This window comes from Ursus maritimus, unplaced genomic scaffold, assembly GCF_017311325.1.
Source record: "Ursus maritimus isolate PB19 unplaced genomic scaffold, ASM1731132v1 scaffold_14, whole genome shotgun sequence".
Lineage (NCBI taxonomy): Eukaryota > Metazoa > Chordata > Mammalia > Carnivora > Ursidae > Ursus > Ursus maritimus.
Window position 1 is genome coordinate 40074266 of NW_024423786.1, and position 19893 is coordinate 40094158.

The 19893-nt window shown below is 45.1% G+C and overlaps 1 protein-coding gene across 2 annotated transcripts in view; it reads left to right on the forward strand.

Annotated features, from left to right (window-relative positions):
- The window catches only part of IP6K2 (inositol hexakisphosphate kinase 2), a 29692-nt gene that overhangs the window by 2015 nt on the left and 7784 nt on the right, over nucleotides 1-19893 (forward strand). The window contains exon 2 of one of the 2 annotated variants that reach the window (XM_008703812.2): nucleotides 17790-18124. In XM_008703812.2, coding sequence (XP_008702034.1) covers nucleotides 17923-18124 — 202 coding nt within the window. In that variant the 5' untranslated portion in view covers nucleotides 17790-17922. The remainder of the gene's footprint in view (nucleotides 1-17789; nucleotides 18125-19893) is intronic. The other variant, XM_040628851.1, reaches the window with a different exon arrangement.

Below are 19893 nucleotides of genomic sequence, written 5' to 3' on the forward strand. Positions count from 1 at the left end.
AAGAGGATGCTCTGGGGAAGAATTTTCCCTTGAAGTGAAGTTATTTTACCTAGTGAGATAATCGCCCTAACAAATTGAGCACATTTTTGTACAGTGGAAGGTAAGCAGATCATTTCTCTTGTGTGATTATATTTTAAAGCATATTTTTGCCTATTTGAATACCAAGTAATAAAAGTAACCAGTAGTATTATATTTTGCAATATATTCTGGTAGCAAGAAAAGGTCCTTTTTCCCCAAAATTGAATTTATAGTCCACCTCAGAGTTTGAAGGAAAAGACAGTTTCCTTTTTTTAAAAAATAATTTTTATTTTGTTATATTAGTCACCATACAGTACATCCCCAGTTTTTGATGCAATGTTCCATGATTCATTATTTGCGTATAACACCCAGTGCACCATGCAGTATGTGCCCTCCTTAATACCCATCACTGGCCTATCCCAATGGAAAAGACAGTTTCCTAAGCTGATGAACAGTTGGTTTGGGTCTGTCATCCATCACCTGTTGGGAGTTACCAACTCCTAGTTGATCTTGTTTCATCTCACTGCCTGTCTCCCCCCATCTTAAAAACAAACAAAACCTGAATTTTTTTTTAGGTGGCATAGTCCCAGGATGTATTTTTTCTATTAAGTATTTCATTGTTTATCTCTAAGAGACAAGGAGCTGCCCGTGGTATCTACAATACCATTATTATACCAACGATAATACTTTTTTTTCCACCTGAATATCTGGTTATGCTCAAATGTCTCTGATTTTCCCATAATTTTTTTTACAGTTGATTTGTTCATATCAGGATCTAAATAAGTCCTGCACATTGCATTTGATTGAAGTATCTCTTTTGTTACTTAAATTTATATAGGCTCATTCTGTTTTTCTAATAATTGTTTTGTTGAAGCAACTGTCATTTATCCTTCAGGATTTCCCAAATGCTGGCTTTTGCTGATCACTTCCTTTGCTTGAGACCTTTTGACTATGGTGGCTGGGTTTGAAGGGGTCGCTCCTGTACGTCTTCTCAGTGAAGACATTGTGAAGGTTTTGCCAAGGCTCACTCATAACCGATCCCCAAACCATGAACTCTGAGGTCTGTCATGGACCTAAAGGGCCACACAGTGCAAGACCCTCCTCCTCCCTCTGTGTCGTATAGTCCGAAGACTATGAGCCCTAGATTTTCCATGTGAAACTGGGAGGAGATTCCATGACTTCCAGGAAGGTATAGACGTTCTGCCTCTGTCTCTTTACAGACCTCCTTCTTTCATACTGACCTTGCCCCCTCTGCTCACAGGCAGTTCGCACCTATGAGGGCCCTGACCCAGTGCTCTTCTTTATTTGCACATCACTCTTAGAGTGCCTTCTGTCTTCCCTTTGTAGGTAACCCCCAAATCTCTTTTCAGGTTAGGTTCACTCAAGCTTTGATCCCATTGCTCCCAACTCTCTGCTGAGTATTTCTTAAGTGCTTGACCATCCCCTTATATTTAAGTGTCTGCAGCTCAACTCAGTGTCTTCTGAGCTGTTTCTGACTTCATGAACCAAACATCCTTGTTCTGACGTGGGAAAGCTCAGTATCTGACTCATCCCTCTAATTGGATTCCCTGCATCGGATTCTGAAGATAGGGTCCACAGGTGCCTGCACCACAGTCTGTGTGTAGAGTTCAGTGAAGGTATGCATTTTTCAGGAGAGGCCCACAGATGTCTCAGATTCTCCAGGGGGTCAGTAACCTCCTGAAGGTCAGTAACCTTCTGAAGAACAGTGTGGTACACCTAGCCATCTACCAAATCCTGTTTCTCTACCCTCCCCCCTTCCTTCCTTAATTCCCCTGTGGGGGCTGGGCACCAGCCTCTCTGGGTACATTGGAGAAGGCAGGAGAATTTGTGCCCTGCCAAGTGTGCCACTGAATGTGGGAGAGGTCATTCCAGGTGGGACAGGTGTCTGGAGAAGGCAGCCCTGGTGTCTTGGGGGCCCCAGGGCCTAAGAGCTGTCAGGACTCTTTCCCACCTTCCGCCCCAGGGATGAAGGAGGAGAGACCCATGAGAGAAGGAAGCCCATCCTGGGAGAGGCTGGAGAGACCAGCTTGGTCTTGATCCTGATGGCCTAGAGGTTGCAGCTCTCTTAGGGGTACTCTTGCTATCATCTCCTTCCTCGTGCAAACTCCCAGACTCAGGACTATGAAGGCAGTGTTGCCTTCTCCTCTTTCACCTTGGTTTTGATATCTTCAAATAACCAGATTCTAAATTCATGAGCCCACAAAGTAACCTGAAACACGTCTATGGTATAACATATAACAGAGTAGCTTGAGAGCTTTCTAAACACTCACAGTTTTTCTTAAGCAGCTTAAAATTTTTCTTCCCTCAAACCTCTTTTTTCATATATGCTTCCAATGTGTATAAGCATTGTATCTCTTTTTTTTGCTCCTTAAGTAAGAATGTAGACAGAAGACAGCCCGATCCTGTTTATGTAAAGAATAGAAAAGTGTATGGAAGAAAATCTGCAGGGTGAAGAGACCCCAAACTAATAATGGTGGTCATTTTATCACACTTGTAACTAGCTTAAAAATCTGTTTTTTTAAAGGCTAGGCAGGATGTCCCATGGCACTCTGTTCCTCTGCCTGGCGTTGAAGCCTCCTCTCTTCACTCTCCTTACAGGAGTGCAGGCTTAGTATGCCCTTATCCCCATATACTGTCAGGTCCCTCCTGTGACCTCCATCTCCTAGTGGACTCTTTGGAGGAACTGTAGGGCACTGGGCAGAGGACAGCCAGGCAGGAGGCTAGATATTTTACTCTTGTTCCTGCCTCAGAGCACCTCTGTAAAACTGTACCATGCCTGGCTTATAGATGAAGACCGGCACCAAGAGGAGGTAAAGCACCATGTATACCCCAGGGTAAGGCAGGCCCGAATTTGCCAGGGAGATTTAAAAGAATTTTTTTTTTTTTTAAAGATTTTACTTATTTATTTGACAGAGAGAGACAGCAAGAGAGGGAACACGAGCAAGGGGAGTGGGAGGAAGCACGCTTCCTGCCGAGCAGGGAGCCCGATGCGGGGCTCGATCCCAGGACCCTGGGATCATGACCTGAGCCGAAGGCAGACACTTAACGGCTGAGCCACCCACGTGCCCCTAAAATAATTTTTTGATACAATTCGAAAGCGTATAAACTTAGAGAAATGTACTTGGAAGTTGGCTTTCCTACAATATTTACTATTTTTTAATTGCACATACACAGTTATTATCTAAAACAATGTAGTCCTTTAGAAGTTATACTTTTTTTTTTTAGACTTTATTTATTTATTTGAGACAGAGAGAGAGACACCCAGCGAGAGAGGGAACACAAGCAGGGGGAGTGGGAGAGGAAGAAGCAGGCTCCTAGCAGAGGAGCCTGATGTGGGGCTCGATCCCAGAGCGCTGGGATCACGCCCTGAGCCGAAGGCAGACGCTTAATGACTGAGCCACCCAGGCGCCCCTAGAAGTTAATACTTTTTACCCACGTATTTCATGAGTTAGTTCCGTTCCAATTTGTCTGCGTGCATCTTTGCTATTCTCATAGCCACATTTGGAGATGCTCTCCTCCTGAGCACTTGATCTTCACCTCTTAGTGGTAGAGATGTAACATTATCACTGGAACCTTTACCCAGAGTTGGTTGTGGTCTCTTCAGTGTGACCCTGTTACTGTGTTGATTTTTTTTTTTTCTGTATAACAGCTTTACTGAGCTATAGTTCACATACCATATTACACATCCCAAAAGGAATCCTGTATCGCTCATCCCCAGTATAGCTCCCCTCCCGACTGGCCCTTCAGTCTTCCTGAAAGTCTCCCCACCTTGACCTGTTTTAAAGGCCACCGCTGCACTTGGTTAAGCCCTGGGGATGGAGGGAGGAAGCAAGCTCTTCCTGCTGTTGGTTGTGGTGGTATGCCCCAGAGGTAGTTGCCTTGGGACCAGGGAGGCTGTAGCACATTACCATTTTGCCATTTTAGGTGGAAAGTTGGAGGGGAAATGAGGACATCTTACCCAGAAAATACTTTGTTGGACATGACCATCTGTAGTCCACATCCAGCTCAGATGCAGTTTGGATTCATTTTTCTGTTTATAGACATTTTCTCCAGTCTTTTTCAAGATTGTATATTTGTTTTTGTTTGTTTTTTTTTTTAAAGATTTTATTTATTTATTTATTTATTTGAGAAAGAGAGAGCAAAAGGAATACAAGCAGGGCGAGTGGGAGAGGGAGAAGCAGGCTTCCCACCGAGCAGGGAGCCCGATACGGGGCTCGATTCCAGGACCCTGGGATCATGACCTGAGTGGAAGGCAGACGCCTAACTGACTGAGCCACCCAGGTGCCCCTGTATATTTGTTTTTAGTGTAAATTTTCATAAATAGGGTTCTCTTCTAATTGAAATTACACAAATTCAGTCTTACAAGTAAGGATTAAGCTTTGGTGACACACCAGCATTATCAGTATATGGTGGCTAAAAGTTAATATTCTAGTAACAAGAAAGAGTTTTTGTATTTAATGCCACTAAGATGCCACTTAGTTAAGATTGAAATGGTTGGGAGGATGGTAGCTCGTAAATATGGTCTCCAGGTCAGAACAGGTAGCAAAACATGTGGTTAAACAAACAAATGGTTAAACAGAAAAGTTGTACCTTGATTTGATTTTAAATGTTTGCGAAATGTAGCTGTTGCTGAAGTTATATTGTCAGCACCTGCAGCACCCTGCCCATGGGAAAATAGAAATAACAGCTCCAGCAGCTGCTAATGGGATATTCACTATGCTAGGTCTTTTACCTGTGTTCTTTTCATTCCCAGGATGATCTCATCCCGCTCTGGACTGAAGGGTTTCAGACTTTGGTTTGGTGTTCCAGTACCTGCTGTCATAAACTCTTTGGGACAGCTGGAGTCAGTCTGGGCCTCTTGGGCCTCTTCTGATTGCTTTCTGTTGTAGACAATTCACAAAACTTTCTTTGCACTGCTGGGTTTGTTTGTTTTAACTCTTCTTGTGAATATATTTAACTGAAAGTCATAATTGGTCAAAATGGGAGAGCATTTAGTATTATTTGTTCTCTCTATGTAGCCATCCATTTATCTTGAGCTACTCCTACATGTTTTAGAAATTGAGTGTCCAATCCCAAGCCTAAGGAAGATTAAGTTTCTTTTTTTTTTTAAGAATATTTATTTATTTATTTGACAGAGAGAGAGACAGCCAGCGAGAGGGAACACAAGCAGGGGGAGTGGGAGAGGAAGAAGCAGGCTCCCAGCAGAGCAGGGAGCCCGATGCGGGGCTAGATCCCAGGACCCTGGGATCACGCCCTGAGCCGAAGGCAGAGCTTAATGACTGAGCCACCCAGGCGCCCCTAGTGTTTCTTTTAATGAAGTAAGATGTGTTAGAAACCAGGAAGACAGAACACTTGACTAGTGCTGCTGTTTCTGCTCCAGGCTTTTCTGTCCCCAGCTGCACACACAGAAATGAGAGGTCCCATGGGCTGTGTGAGTTCCGTCATACTGTCTTGGGGAACGTAAAAATCTTGGATCTCCCTTCAAAGCTTATTTTATAAGAATGGATTATTTTTGTTTTACAACTGTAAAACTAACACTAGATATGAATTTTTGCTGTGACACTCCTCCCTGCCTTTTTATCCGGGGTTGAGATCCCAGGTCTTATACAACTTTGGTGTCATTGCCAAGACTGCAGCAACATTTGTCTTGGGATTAACCTAGCTCCAAGCCTGCCGGCTTTCCCTCTGATGCCCGTTTGTTTAATGTGCTTGAAACTGGGTGTCTATGGATTGTACCTTAGCTCATTCCTCCCCTCTCATGAGCAAGAAGTGATGCTAAATCTCTGCTGAGGTCTCACCTGAGCGGCTTTTACAAGGTGCTCTGTGGAGGTGTGTGGACCAGCACCTTTCGGTTCTCATGCTCAACAGAATCAGACTGTCCTTGAGAGATAGCCTGGAGTTACCCAACAAAGGAAGAGGAAGGGTGGATATAGTGTATTTGACCACAGAAGGTATATTTTTATGAGTTTGAACAACCTGACAGGAAAAACATATACCACTATTAAACTATTTAATTGTCCATTGCTGATATTACGGTCTTCCTAAATTAGTTCTTTTTTTTTTTTTTTTTAAGATTTTATTTATTTATTCGACAGAGACAGAGACAGCCAGCAAGAGAGGGAACACAAGCAGGGGAGTGGGAGAGGAAGAAGCAGGCTCCCAGCGGAGGAGCCTGACGTGGGGCTCGATCCCATAACGCCGGGATCACGCCCTGAGCCGAAGGCAGACGCTTAACCGCTGTGCCACCCAGGCGCCCCCCTAAATTAGTTCTTACTGAACATTTTCAAGTTTTCTGCTTTTATGCTCTGTTCGTGTAAGGCAGTGAAAGGTGTCCTTCCAAGAACAGTGTCTGTTCACTGTGGTGAGTGCCCTGGAGGAGAGTTAATGTAGTTGGTTGCCAACTCTCTGCTGAGGGTTTGGGTTTTTCTTGCTCTGTCCCTACCAGAGTATGGGAACACAAGTGTCTTTTCCCCAGGTCCTTTGAGCCGCCCCTGCCCTTTGTAGTACCTATGCTAGGCCTTATGGGACAGACACAGCAACACCTTCCCAGGGTTGCATGCTTGAGGGCCTGTGGGTTGATTGGGATGCCGCACCTCCCTTGGGAGGCTAGGGGAGGACCGTAAGCCCCAGATGCAGGTCCTGGGGCATTTGGAAGAGTGGACCTTGCTGAGGTGCCAGGTGGCAGCTGATAGAGTCTGGGCTGTGAAAAACTGATGGATGTGGCCAGCAGGTCTAAGGCAGGTGAGGGCTGGGAAAGGAGGGGACAGGCTGCTCCTCTTCCAGGAATGATTGATCTCACTCTCAAAAGAGTGTTCTTACTTTGAAAGTACTGGAGGCTCTTTGTATAGAGCCAGAGAAAGGGAGCAAAGAGGCAAGATGTCAGAAGTGGAAGTGCCCCATTGGCCTTCCTTCCCAGTCCTCAGATGCGCTCTTGAGTGACTGAAGTCACTGCCCTTCTCCCAAGCTGGGTGATTGTGAAGTAGTCAGTGTCTGATTTGCTACAGTACTGTGGGTATGTTTGAACTCGATTTCCTTGAAATTTGTAAATATTTTGCTATGCTTTATTTTGGAAAGAAATCTCAGGATTTCTGGAGGATAATTTGCAAATGGCATAGTGTTGTGACCTGTACCAGTGTCAGGAATTTTCTCACACCCATATCTGATTCTTTTCTGGCTGGTCAGGGAGGAACACTGTGTGCAGAATGGTTTGTGATAAAAGCTGCCAGATTGGGGGACACCTGGGTGGCTCAGTCGATTGAGCATCCTAGTCCTAGTTTTGGCTCATGTCATGATCTTAGGGTCATGGGATTGAGCCCTGCGTTGGGCTCCCAATGTTGGGCTCCACGCTTAGCAGAGAGTCTGCTTGAGACTTTCTCTCCCTCTCCTCCTCCCCCCACTCTTTATCTCTCTCAAATAAATCTTAAAAAAAAAAAAGCTTCCAGAGTGATGTTATGAGCCTGGGCTACTCTGCAGCCCCTTGAGGAGAGTATTTACCTGAGTGAGGTTTTGCAAGGACCCAGAGGAAATTGTGCCCCCTGGACACAGGACCTGGTGCAGTGCAGGACACACCTTGATCCCTCCGTCAGTAGGTATAACACTCAGGGTGCTGGCCTGGGCAGGTCATGGCTGCCTGGGTTCTGTGGCTGCCCATGAGGACTGAATCATTTTTGGCTCCCTGTGTTTCAGAGGATGAGTTCATGTGTCATCTGGTTTGGGAGCCTGCTGAGAGAGGAATAGGGGTAAACACTGACTACATGCAGAGAGCATATAATCTTGCCTAAAACCAATGAATGGACCATTACTTGTTGGCACAAGAGAGAACTGTGACTCAAGGTAGGAAAGTCCCTCAGATTGAGACCTCACAGCAATTTCAGCTGCAGTGTGAGGCGGTCACTTCTGTATGTTTCAGTTGTGTATGTTTCGTACAGGGTGGTGGGAGTCATAGACTGCACCAAGGAGGAGACTGGAATTGGAGAATTGCCCTTGAAAGAGGGGTAATGGGCTTTTTAAGGAGGACTGAAAATTCTTGGTTTGTGTATGAAATAACATTTAATTCTTTTTTTTTTTATTTATTTGACAGAGACAGCCAGCGAGAGAGGGAACACAAGCAGGGGGAGTGGGAGAGGAAGAAGCAGTCTCCCAGTGGAGGAGCCTGATGTGGGGCTCTGGGATCACGCCCTGAGCCAAAGGCAGACGCTTAACGCTGCGCCACCCAGGCGCCCCAACATCTAATTCTTTATAAGAAAATGTGATATTCTGATAAAGAGGACATGTGACACCTTAGAATTAATAATTTCAATTTCCTTGAAGGAGTGGTGCTACAGTTCTAGCTAGAAAAAGCTTTTTTTTTTTTTTAAGATTTTATTTATTTATTTGTCAGAGAGAGAGAGCACAAGCAGGGGGAGCGGCAGGCAAGAGGGAGAAGCAGGCTCCCTGCAGAGCACGAGCCGAGCCGAAGGCAGATTCTTAACCAGCTGATCCACCCAGGCGTCCCTAGAAAAAGCTTTTTAAGTTGCTAAAACTTTGTAATTCTAGCAATGTAACTCTGATGAACATACCTCTAGGTAGGCCGAAAGCTTCTCATCTCCTTCCATCTTGGGACCCACTAGTCTTTCATTCCAGAAATCTGATCCGAGGCAGAGATATCAGGCAGTGTGGTCATGAAGGTGGTTCTAGAGAGGAGAAGCATCTGAGACGCTGCTATTTCCCTTATAGAAAAGCTTGTCTGGATTTTTGGAACAGAATCTGGTGTTTTATTTGTCCCTCAGCATTGGAGGAAGGATCTACGTTATTGTGGCTTTAGTGAAATAATTCCATGTACAACTTAGAGCTTTTCCTTTATTAAAACTAGAATAAAATATTAATGGAGAAAATGACAGGCATCTGTGTCAAATCGATGCAGAGCTTCTGTGTCTTGTCTCTCTGACTCTGCTGCTTTGGCATGGGGCAGCGGGTGGACGGACACCCTGCCAGCCAGCCAGGCTGTAGCTCCTTTGAGGTTAGGACTATGATTCCAGCCATTCTTAGCAGTAACTCTTTCATCTCAGGCACCTGTTTTCTGTAGTGAGGCCTCCCTGTTATGGTGACCTCCTGGCGCCTCAGTGCGTCCATCTGTGAGGGAGATAGATAATGGTGGTGTCTACTCCAGAGGGCTGGTGTAAGAGCTGGGTGTTACAGAATAGACTAAGTGCTCCATAAATGGCGGCTCTGGTCTCTAGTCTCTGGCTTGGTTGTATCCCGTTGTCATTGAAGCTTGAGGAGTTGGTTACTTCCGCCTTTGGTCTTCCAGTGCTTTGTACACACCTTAGGAGCAGGGTGTGTTTGGGTTGTTATCCTCACTTATTTACATGTGGTCCATCTTCAGGCTCTCCGTCGTGGAATGGAGCCCATGCAGTGTGGGCTAGGGCAATGCTTTTTTGTGGATGAGCTTAAAATCTTCAAGAGCTGAACAACTATTGGGTTTTCCTATTTTAGTCTCAGTGAATTCTTTCATTTTTTTCCCCTAATATTTTCCCTCCCTATTATAAAGGTAACATATACTCTAAGTTTGAGAATATTTCAAGAAGTTTGGGACATTTAAACAACTTGAAGAGAAGGAAATAACAGTCTTACCACTTGGTACAGGGCAGATCCAGGTTTTATGCTGTCTGAAGTTTATATAATATAGATATATATAATTTATTTATATAAATATATAATTATAACTGCCATCTTTAAACAGAAGAATTTACAATGATGAAAACAAGTTGGTAGAAAGTTTTTGTTTCGATTGAAAAAAGAAACCAGAAGTTCACATTTCAAAAAGCAGACAAATACTACAACTGCAGTACTTTCCCCCCTACATTTTGGGGCAGCGTTTTGACTGACTGTTCGGTGACAACAGTGTTCTAATGTTTCTACAGAAAGGGCACATAGTTCCTCCCCTAGGTTGATACCCATCTGCTTTCTATTATTGACAAGTTAGAACACTTTCTTTTAGCTTCACAATTCATCCCTGTCATGTAAATTTGGGGGATTGTTGTCAAATTTGGGAAACCTGTATCAAGTCTTTCATAGGTGAGCTGGGAGACTTCAAGTCATTCAGCATTTTGAATGCAGTGGCTACAGGGCTTTGGAAGGGGGCAGGCAGCCATGACCCCTGTGAGTAGCTGGTACTTCGTTTTTAGTTTTTTTGTGTGTGGTAAAATACACATAACATAAAATTTACCATTTTAGCCCCTTTTAAGTACATGATTCATTGGCATAGCTGGTACTTTTTGCTAGTCTTCTCCTCTGTAATTCTTTGGACCTAGTTCAGACAATATAGATTATAGTTTTATATCTTGCTTCTCTAACTTAAAAAAGGATATCGTAAGCATTTTCTCAAATTGTTTAAAAATCATAAAATTGATAAGCAACTTTTCGTAATATCCTGATAGTCCATCATACACTCTTCTATTCCTAGACATGGGAGTAAGTACTTTCACAATGGGGTATAAGAGATGTCTTGATGGGGGCGGGGCATGCCTGGCTGGCTTAGTTGGTGGAGTGTGCGACTCTTGATCTCAGGGTTATGAGTTTGAGCCCTACATGGGGTGTATAGAGTACTTAAAAATAAAATCTTTTTTAAAAGGTAGGGGGGAGATGTCCTGATGGGGCTTAAACTCTGTGGCACAGAGGTGGGAGTTTTCCTGAGGTTGGTGATAGTTTGATGCCCTGTACCCAGATGGGTCATTCTGGTCAGCCCTTATCCTTGGTGCCTCCCACAAGGCAAACATTGATAGCTTTCTTCTTCCTTCCTGGGTTTATTTTGCTAAAACTCCTCTTTGTATATTCATTTTGTTACCAGGAATTATACCTCATCTATTACCCAGCTTCCCAGTAAGTCCAGGTCATGTGAAGAATGATTTTCCTTCTGCATTGTCTTGCTAAGATAACTCATTTAAAGCTGGATGGCAGACCCACCAGTGTTGCTGAAGGAGGCCTTCATCAGAGACCCAAAACCAACCCATGGCCTTTCTTTGCTTTGCCTGCAAAAGATGGGGATATTACCTTTTATTTTTTAAAAATTTTTTCTAAAGATTTTATTTATTTGAGAGAGAGCGAGTGTGTGCGAGTGAGAGAGAACACAAGCAGAGGGAGAAGCAGATTCCCCACTGAGCAGGGATCCTGATTCTCGGGGCTCAAACCAGGGACTCCGGGATCATGACCTGAGCCGAAGGCAGACGCTTAACTGACTGAGCCCCCCAGGCCCCCCAGGAGAATGATCTTTTAATGATAACTTTGCAACCTGAAAACCTTGGGTGTTTGGGATGTGAGCTCTCAGTACCAACACATAATTTCTGAATGCTAGTTAGTGTATTTGTTTTAAGCTATGATAGAATTTTAATCTTCTTGAGGCTACATTTTCTTTTAAAGTAATCTCTACACCCAGTGTGGGGTGCGAACTTACAGCTCTGAGATCAAGAGTCCTGCTCTCCACCACCTGAGCCAGCCAAGCACCCCAAGGCCACATTTTTAAAAGTTTATTCTTGAATGACCATTCTTTTCTTGCCTGATTTTCTGCAAGAGAGAATTTTCAAGACATTGATTGTCATTACATTAAGAGCTTAAGCTCTGTTTACGTGAAATGTTTCCACACTACGAGATCCCAGATGAGTGTTCAGGTGCAGGGTCCTTCATTTATATTCCTCAATGAATGTAGACTTAATAGGTGGGGAATTATAAATGCAAAATTAACACCAGTCAGTGCTCAGAATACATTTAGTAAAGTGTGTTGCATGCCTCATTTTAATAATTGTACTCACTGTATGAGTGTGGGTTTGGATAATTGCAATGGGTGCCTTTTGAGTCCTCTGTTGATCTGTGTGCAGCAGGTGTTCATGACGCAGTAGTGACTTGAGGCACGTCCTGTAAAGTACCTACTCTGTGCTGGTGTTTTGGACTCTGGAGATTCAGCAGTGAACAGAGCAGTCAGCAATCTCTGATTTTATGGACTTTTGTTTTCTGGTGGGGTCAGGATGGGGGATAAAAAAAATTAACAAGACAAATAAGAAAACATATAGTATGTTAGATGGTGGTGATAAGTGCAAAAGAGAAATAAAGCAGGGTTGTATAAGGGAGTGTAGACAGGGAGGTATGGCATTTTCAGATGGGGTAGCTAAGGAAGACCTCATTAAAGAAGTGACATTTGCATAAAGAGCTGAAGGAGGTAGGAGAGTGAGCCAAGGGGATACCTGGGGGAAGAGTGTACCAAGCAGAGGGAATGGCAAGTGCAAAGGCCCTGAGGTAGGTATATTCCAGGCATGTTTGAGAAATAACAAGGAAGTTAGTATAATAGCAGATTTAATGCTGATTTTTCTTTCCTTCTGGGTTTTACAGAAAGGCTTATTGGACGTTTATGCTTCTGTTCTGCTTGCTTATGTGTAAAGGATGCTTTTGCTTTGACTTTATAAGAATTGAAAAAGATAACCATGCAACTGGTAGAAGTGTGCTAGTATTAAGGATATCGTAAGCATTTTCTCAAATTGTTTAAAAATCATAAAATTGATAATAAAATAATAAAATAATAAAATCTTTTTAAAAAAGTCTAATTTTTTTCTGATTATTAGAATAATATGTACTTATGAAAATTTGGTAAATTAAAAAGTGTAAGAAAAAATTTAATCCCTCTATTGAATAATTTATATACGATAAGACTCATCAATTTTAAGTCTAATTTGATTTTTTTTAATTATTATTTTTTTAAAAGATTTATTTATTTATTTATTTATTTATTTGAGAGAGACAGCCAGTGAGAAAGGGAACACAAGCAGGGGGAGTGGGAGAGGAAGAAGCAGGCTCCTAGTGGAGGAGCCCGATGTGGGGCTCGATCCCGGAACTCCAGGATCACGCCCTGAGCCGAAGGCAGATGCTTAACGACTGCGCCACCCAGGCGCCCCTGATGATTTTTTTTTTTTTAAGGATTTTATTTATTTATTTGACAGAGAGACAGCCAGCGAGAGAGGGAACACAAGCAGGGGGAGTGGGAGAGGAAGAAGCAGGCTCCTAGCAGAGGAGCCTGATGTGGGGCTCGATCCCAGGACTCCAGGATCACGCCCTGAGCTGGAGGCAGAGGCTTAACAACTGAGCCACCCAGGCGCCCCAGTACATTCCCTTTTATTGCTGAATAATATTCCATTATAGAGATATACCACAGTTTGTTTATTCATTCACCCATTTGATGGATGTTTGGGTTTTTGCCTTTTGGCTATTGTAGGTAGTGCCTCTGTGATCATATACAAGTCTGTGTGGACATTTGTTTTCATTTCTCTTAGGTAAATACATATGAATAGGATTATTGGGTCATATAATAAGTATTTAACTTTCTAAGAAACTGCCAAACTATTTTCCAAAGTGGCTGTACCACTTTTTGCATTCCTACCAACAGTGTTTAAGAGTTGCAGTGACTGACCCTGGTGGTGTAGTCATGGGTTGTGTAATTGTGGGTTGTATGCAGATAGTGGTGGCTCTGGGACTTACGCAGAGGAGGTGTGAATGGTGAGTGTTGTTTTTGCACCATCAGACTAGTGTGCCTCACACCACCCCGTGACTATCCAACCCTGAGGCTTTACTTGAGGCAAAGTAAGTGGCCCCAGCAGACCCCATTTGTAGCCTCATTAACTAAATTCTAGGTGTGTGAGCTAAGGGAAGGGCTCAAGGGTTTTCATGAGTCATAGTTGTTTTATTTGCAAGATTTTATTTATTTTTAAAATTGTTTTAAAGATTTTATTTATTTGAGGGAAAGAGAGAACATGAATGGGGAGGGCAGAGGGAGAGGGAGAAGCAGGCTCCCTGCGGAGCCCAACACTGAGCCTAATGCAGACGCTTAGGCACCCCATCTGCAATATTTTAGAAGCTAAGAATATTAAGGCATTGTTTCCAGCAGATCCTTACACCAATTTGACAGATTTAGGGGGATGGGCTGTGGAGGAAATCTATGTCCTGTCTTAGGATGAATTATGTTCTATTTTCCTTACCTTTTCATAGTTTCATGGACCAATGTGAGGCAGTATGGAAAGCTAAAGTAGATGCTGAATCTGAAAGCAGTATTTTATGCTTATTCCCCCTCTCCCTAAGCACAGGGTCCACACATTTTGCGTGGACTTCTCAATAACCACTAATACTACAGGATTCCTGGGAAACTGGGTCTTAGAACTTGGATGTTTAAAAATCATTGAGAGATCCCTCTGCTCAAACCACATGTGAGACAGAGTAGCAGGTGAAAAAGAGCAGGTGTTTTAGGCACTTTTCTTTCTTCTGGCCAGGTTGAGGCCACTAGAGAGGGAGCTGATCTGCTGTATATAATCCTTAGGAAGTTTGATCCTTCATTTTCCCACAGAGATATGGCCTATAAGGGAAGCTAGGAAAGAAGCTCCACTTCTTCATCTGCAACCCCAAATGTGAGAAATATGTGGCATGGTGAAGCCATATTTATGTTCATATTGAGAGACTAAACATAATTGAAATAAAAGAATCACAAAGGGGCGCCTGGGTGGCTCAGTCGGTTATGCGTCTGCCTTTGGCTCCCGTTATGATCCCAGGCATCAGGCTCTCTGCTCAGCAGGGAGTCTGCTTCTCCCTCTCCCTGCCACTCTGCCTACTTGCGCTCTCTCTCGGTCAAATAAATAAAATCTTTTTAAAAAATTTTTAAAAAATAAAAGAATCACAAAACAGGAACCTTATTATTTGCAATGCAATGATTTTTACGTTTTTTTTTTCCTATTTGATTAAAACAAACTACTAGTTACCGCTTGCTATTTGCATTATACCACCCATACAGTAGAGGTCTACTCCATGCCTCTCTTCTCCATTTTACAAACCAGAAAACTGGAACCCAGGGGCGCCTGGGTGGCGCAGTCGTTAAGCGTCTGCCTTCGGCTCAGGGCGTGATCCCAGGGTCCTGGGATCGAGCCCCACATCAGGCTTCTCTGCTAGGAGCCTGCTTCTTCCTCTCCCACTCCCCCTGCTTGTGTTCCCTCTCTCGCTGGCTGTCTCTCTGTGTCAAATAAATAAATAAAATCTTCAAAAAAAAAAGGAAAGAAAACTGGAACCCAGAGGGATCCAGGGACTTGGAGATTTTCTCCAAGTAATTGAGTGGCTGAACTGGAACTAGAATCTGTCTCCACCTCACTACAGGGTAATCAGTTGTCGCCCTAACTCCACCTCATATTTGGCAGTTTCCTCCGTTATGAGTTTGGCTCAACGCGAGGATTAGCCTTATTTTTCTTGCCTCTCTACCCAAGATGATTATTCCCCAGGGAGCAATGTCTTTTTTTTTTTTTTTTTAAGATTTTATTTATTTATTCGACAGAGATAGAGACAGCCAGCGAGAGAGGGAACACAAGCAGGGGGAGTGGGAGAGGAAGAAGCAGGCTCATAGCGGAGGAGCCTGATGTGGGGCTCGATCCCAGATCGCCGGGATCACGCCCTGAGCCGAAGGCAGACGCTTAACCGCTGTGCCACCCAGGTGCCCCCCCCAGGGAGCAATGTCTTGCGGACTGCCAGAGTTGGGTGCTGGGGGGAGGGTGGCAAGGTGCCACATCATACCCAGCAGCTAATGAATACACTGAGGACCTGGGAGGAGGAGATGGAGACATTCACCTGGCCTTTTGGCCTCCAGCCACACCCATGCACCAAGAGAGTTGCCATGAAAAACCAGTTTTGTTGTAGATTCTTCATTAGGGTAGGGATGGGTAAGAGAGATGCCTGGAGAGAGAGATTTTTCTACTTAATTGAATACACTTAAGGAATTTTGAACAGAGTTGGAAAGGGATTCACATTGGTGTCAGCATTACTCTGACAACAAAAGCAGTTTATACTTTAATGAAAGGTTTGGATTGTGTTTCTAAAGCCTGGACCATGAGGAGTGTCTTGTGCATTGACAATAATTATGGTACCTGATTTGTGCTTGGGTACTGGCCGACCCACCGTGGATCAGTACAGTAGGTTTTCTTTGGTATTGCTCTTACTCCAGAGGTCTTTTCAGTGGATTAATAGGAACTGGTCTGTGTAGACCCTAAGAAAGGGCTGGTGTGGCCAAGTATCTCAGAGCTCCACCTTCTGGAGAGAGTCTGGAATGGCTGGAATGTACTCATCCTTGGAGCTTAGAACCCTTCTCAGCACATACCCTCCTGAGGGCTTCTGTGATGATGAGGTGGTGGTGCCAGGAGAGAAATCAGGACCTTTGGTTTTTGTCTCTTTGAATATAGGAAAGTGTATTGATTCCTAATCCTCTAGTCCATTTGGGGCCCACAGTCAGATCTCTCTAAAAAGAGATTAACAACTACTTTAAACTCTTTAAGAGAGGCTATGTTATAAATAGAAAATGTACATGGTGAAGGCACTCTCATACCAGGCGAAATGTCCCATGTACATAGGAGGAGTGCTGTATCAGGGCACTAGTGCCAAAGACCCTGGGACCTAGAGGTGGCCCTGTGAGGGCATCCAACAGATTGAGGTTCATTTGGGAGCTGAGGCTTATTGTCCCTGGCCCTGGATGAGTTTCCTCACCTCCCCAAATCAGCTTCATTGTTTGCAGCAGAGAGAATAGTGTCTTCCTCACAGAAAGTATCCCAAGGACAAAACGAGGTAAGTTTCTGTGGTGAGCCTAGCATGTAATAGGTGCTTTACTCACCTTAGAAGACAGTGGTTACATCTTCAGCAGACCTGTTCTCACCACCAGCATGTCAGTTGGGGTAATGGGAACTGGAAGAGTTCTCATTAAGAACGCTACAGATAATGAAATGTCCCACGCCCTGTAAGTAGTGCTAGTAGCAACTGTGTAGTCTGTAAATTACAGACAGAAAACAAGGAACTAGCTTGACATGCCGCGAAATGGTTAACAGTTGCATAGAGGTTGCTTTGCTGAGATCTGGGGTGTTTAGGGATGCAAAGTCAGGTCTAAGGCCCTGAACCTCAGAGTGGATGAGAGCCCTGATTACCCCAGGAGCATAGCTTTGGTTTAAAGGTGTGCCCCAGCTTTTGGAGATCAGGATAGAACTGATAAAAATAGTCAGTGACCTAGAACACTGTGTATCTTTTTAAATGGAGTTAGCCAGCCTTGATCAGTTGTTTTTAGATACAGACGTTAATCATTAAAGCTAGGCCCAAGCTGCACTGCTAATAAGGTTAATGGGGCTTGTCTTTGGCCTTGGGGGTGGGGGGGAGTGGACACCCCGGGGGAGTAAATGTTACCAGATGGTGAGTAAGCAGGTTTTCCCTTTAACTGCATTTTATAAAAACATAATTAACGACTAAGAACCCTAATGTAAACTAGGATGACGAGTCAGTGTAGGTTCATCATCATTCGTAACAAACGTACCACTCTGATGGGGGGATATTGATAATGCCCCTCCCCTCGCGCGCGCTCTCTCTCAAATAAAATCTTGAAAAAAAAAGTATGAAGTTCATCGTACTAGAGAATGGCAAGATTTATCTGAATTATTAGGTTTGAAATGGGACTTTACCTTATCGTGGCTTTGCTTTTTTCCCGCCTAGTGGAGGGCACGGGCTGTTTGGGGACACCTGGGGCCAGTCCCTGCGTGTCGGAATCTGGCCCCGCCCCGCGGTAGCTCCGGCTGTTTGTTTCTGCGGGAGGAGGCGGAGCCGGGGTGGGCGGCGTGGGCGGGGCCCCGCCTGAGCTCGGGTTGTTTGTCTTTCTGTTGAAGTGCTGGAGGCTCTAAAGCGGTTCCCAGGCCGCTTCCAATGCCAGTGTCTCCCTTTGCTTCCAGCAGAGCGTCCTGGCCCGCTCAGCCGAGGACTTGAGGCCAGACAGACGGACGCACGGACAGACGACAGACGGAGGACGCGCTGGCCGCTGGACCCCGCCGCCTCCCCCTTCTCCCTGCCGCCTGCGCCTGGAGGATGAGCCCAGCCTTCAGGGCCATGGACGTGGAGCCCCGCACCAAGGGCGTCCTTCTGGAGCCCTTTGTCCACCAGGTCGGGGGGCACTCATGCGTGCTCCGCTTCAACGAGACGACTCTATGCAAGCCCCTGGTTCCGAGGGAGCACCAGTTCTACGAGACCCTCCCAGCCGAGATGCGCAAATTCACTCCCCAGTACAAAGGTGAGCCCCCGCTGCCATAGGGGTCGCCAGCGCCTGGCGAGGAGATGCGAGGCGGCGCAGCCGTGGAAGGCCCGGGCAGCCATCCCGGGAGCCCTCACCCCTCCCCTCACTCTGTGTTTTCCCTCCTCCTCCTCTTGGCCCTCAGCCCAGCACCTCACACCCTCAGTTTGCAAGCCCTGGTAAGATTGCTCAATTGTTTTGTTTTGTGGATTTGTTTTGAGTTTATTTCTGGTGGAAGTGTAGTTGTGTTTTATGTTCAGGTGTCTCTTGATCACAGTAACTCATAGCCCCCCCATGGGGGAACAGCGGGGGAAGACTTTGGGAGGATTTTACCCAGAATCCTTGCCGCCTGCTTTTTGTCCTCCAGGAAACCAGAAGCTCTGGTGATTAGGTAGGCTGGGAGCAGGGTTGAGTCAGATGGAATGCAGGAGTGGGAGGCTTGTGCTGATTAGCCGAAGCCCTTTGCTATTACGGAATGTCCCCGAATTGCAATGTTATGGCAACCCTTTGATTCACATATGGTGACTCTCTCTTTCTTTTTATAATGCATTTTTGGGGTGACATCAGCAACCACCAGCATGGTGTGGTCTTTCCTGGGTTGGGGGATATTTTGTAAATCAAAGAATCCATTAAAGGAAATTAAATTTACGTTGCCTGGTTATACAAAAGACTCTTGAACAACTTAGGTTCTTCTGGGACTGTTGAAACATGCTCTTTGAAGACAGAATGTACTGGGCGCCTCTCTCTGTACTCTGAATATGCATGTGTGTTGTGGGGGGTGGGGTGGGGGAGTTGAGGGCCCTCACTTGGTCCTTCTCTGTTGTTTTTTCCAGGACAAAGCCAAAGGCCCCTTGTTAGCTGGCCGCCCCTGCCCCCTTTTTCCCCCTGGTTCTTTCCCCGAGGCCACAGGGAAGTGTGGTCCCCTGAATTCCCCACCCGGGCTCCTCTGCTCCTCTGCGCCCAGAGCCAGGGACCACCTCAGAAGTGTCATCTCTCTCTGAGCACGCATTCCCCTGCAGCGAGCGAGCGAGCGAGCGAGCAAGCGGGCGGGCAGCAAGGACTGAGCAAATTGAGTGATCCCGGGCCAGAGAGGCCTGGGAGGAAAGGTGTTCAGCCAGTCGGTTGTAAGGCACTCGTCGGCATCTGCTGAAACGCTCCCACCTGACAGCCCCCTCCTCAAAGACTGTCTAATTACACATGGCAGGTTCTAGAGACTCAAGGGGGGAGAGCCGCTTTCAAGGCCACCACGCGTCTGTGCTCCCGGCCCGACCCTATTTGCCTTGTGTTCATTTTGTTCTTTTGTGACTGCAAAGACCAATAAAGTAACATGTTTGAGGACAAACGGCTCGGGGTGCCTACCCATGTGGGGGTGCTGCAAGAAGCCTTTGCTAGGGTGTCTGTTGTGCTGTGTGGTTTGTTTTTGTTTGCTCCTTTATTTTGTTTTGCTTGCCCAGTCTTCCCCAACCCTTGGATGCTTCTTACCCCTCAGGGCAAACCTTTGTCCCCCGCTGTGTTCAGGCTCTGCTTTAAAGCAAGCCTCAGGCCGTCGGAGTTTCTGTTTAGGCATCAAAAATCCCCAGAAGATATAAAGAGCAAATGTTTTTACGTCTCTCTTAGGATTAGAAGAATTACATAAAACTTAATAAACATTTTCAATGATGGAAAAATGTGTCTTGTAATTCTTTGGCTCTTGCCTTGTTGAGTGCATCAGAGAGGAAGACTCTCGGCCATGTTTACTCCCTAATCGCTTGTCTTGTATGGTGTCATCT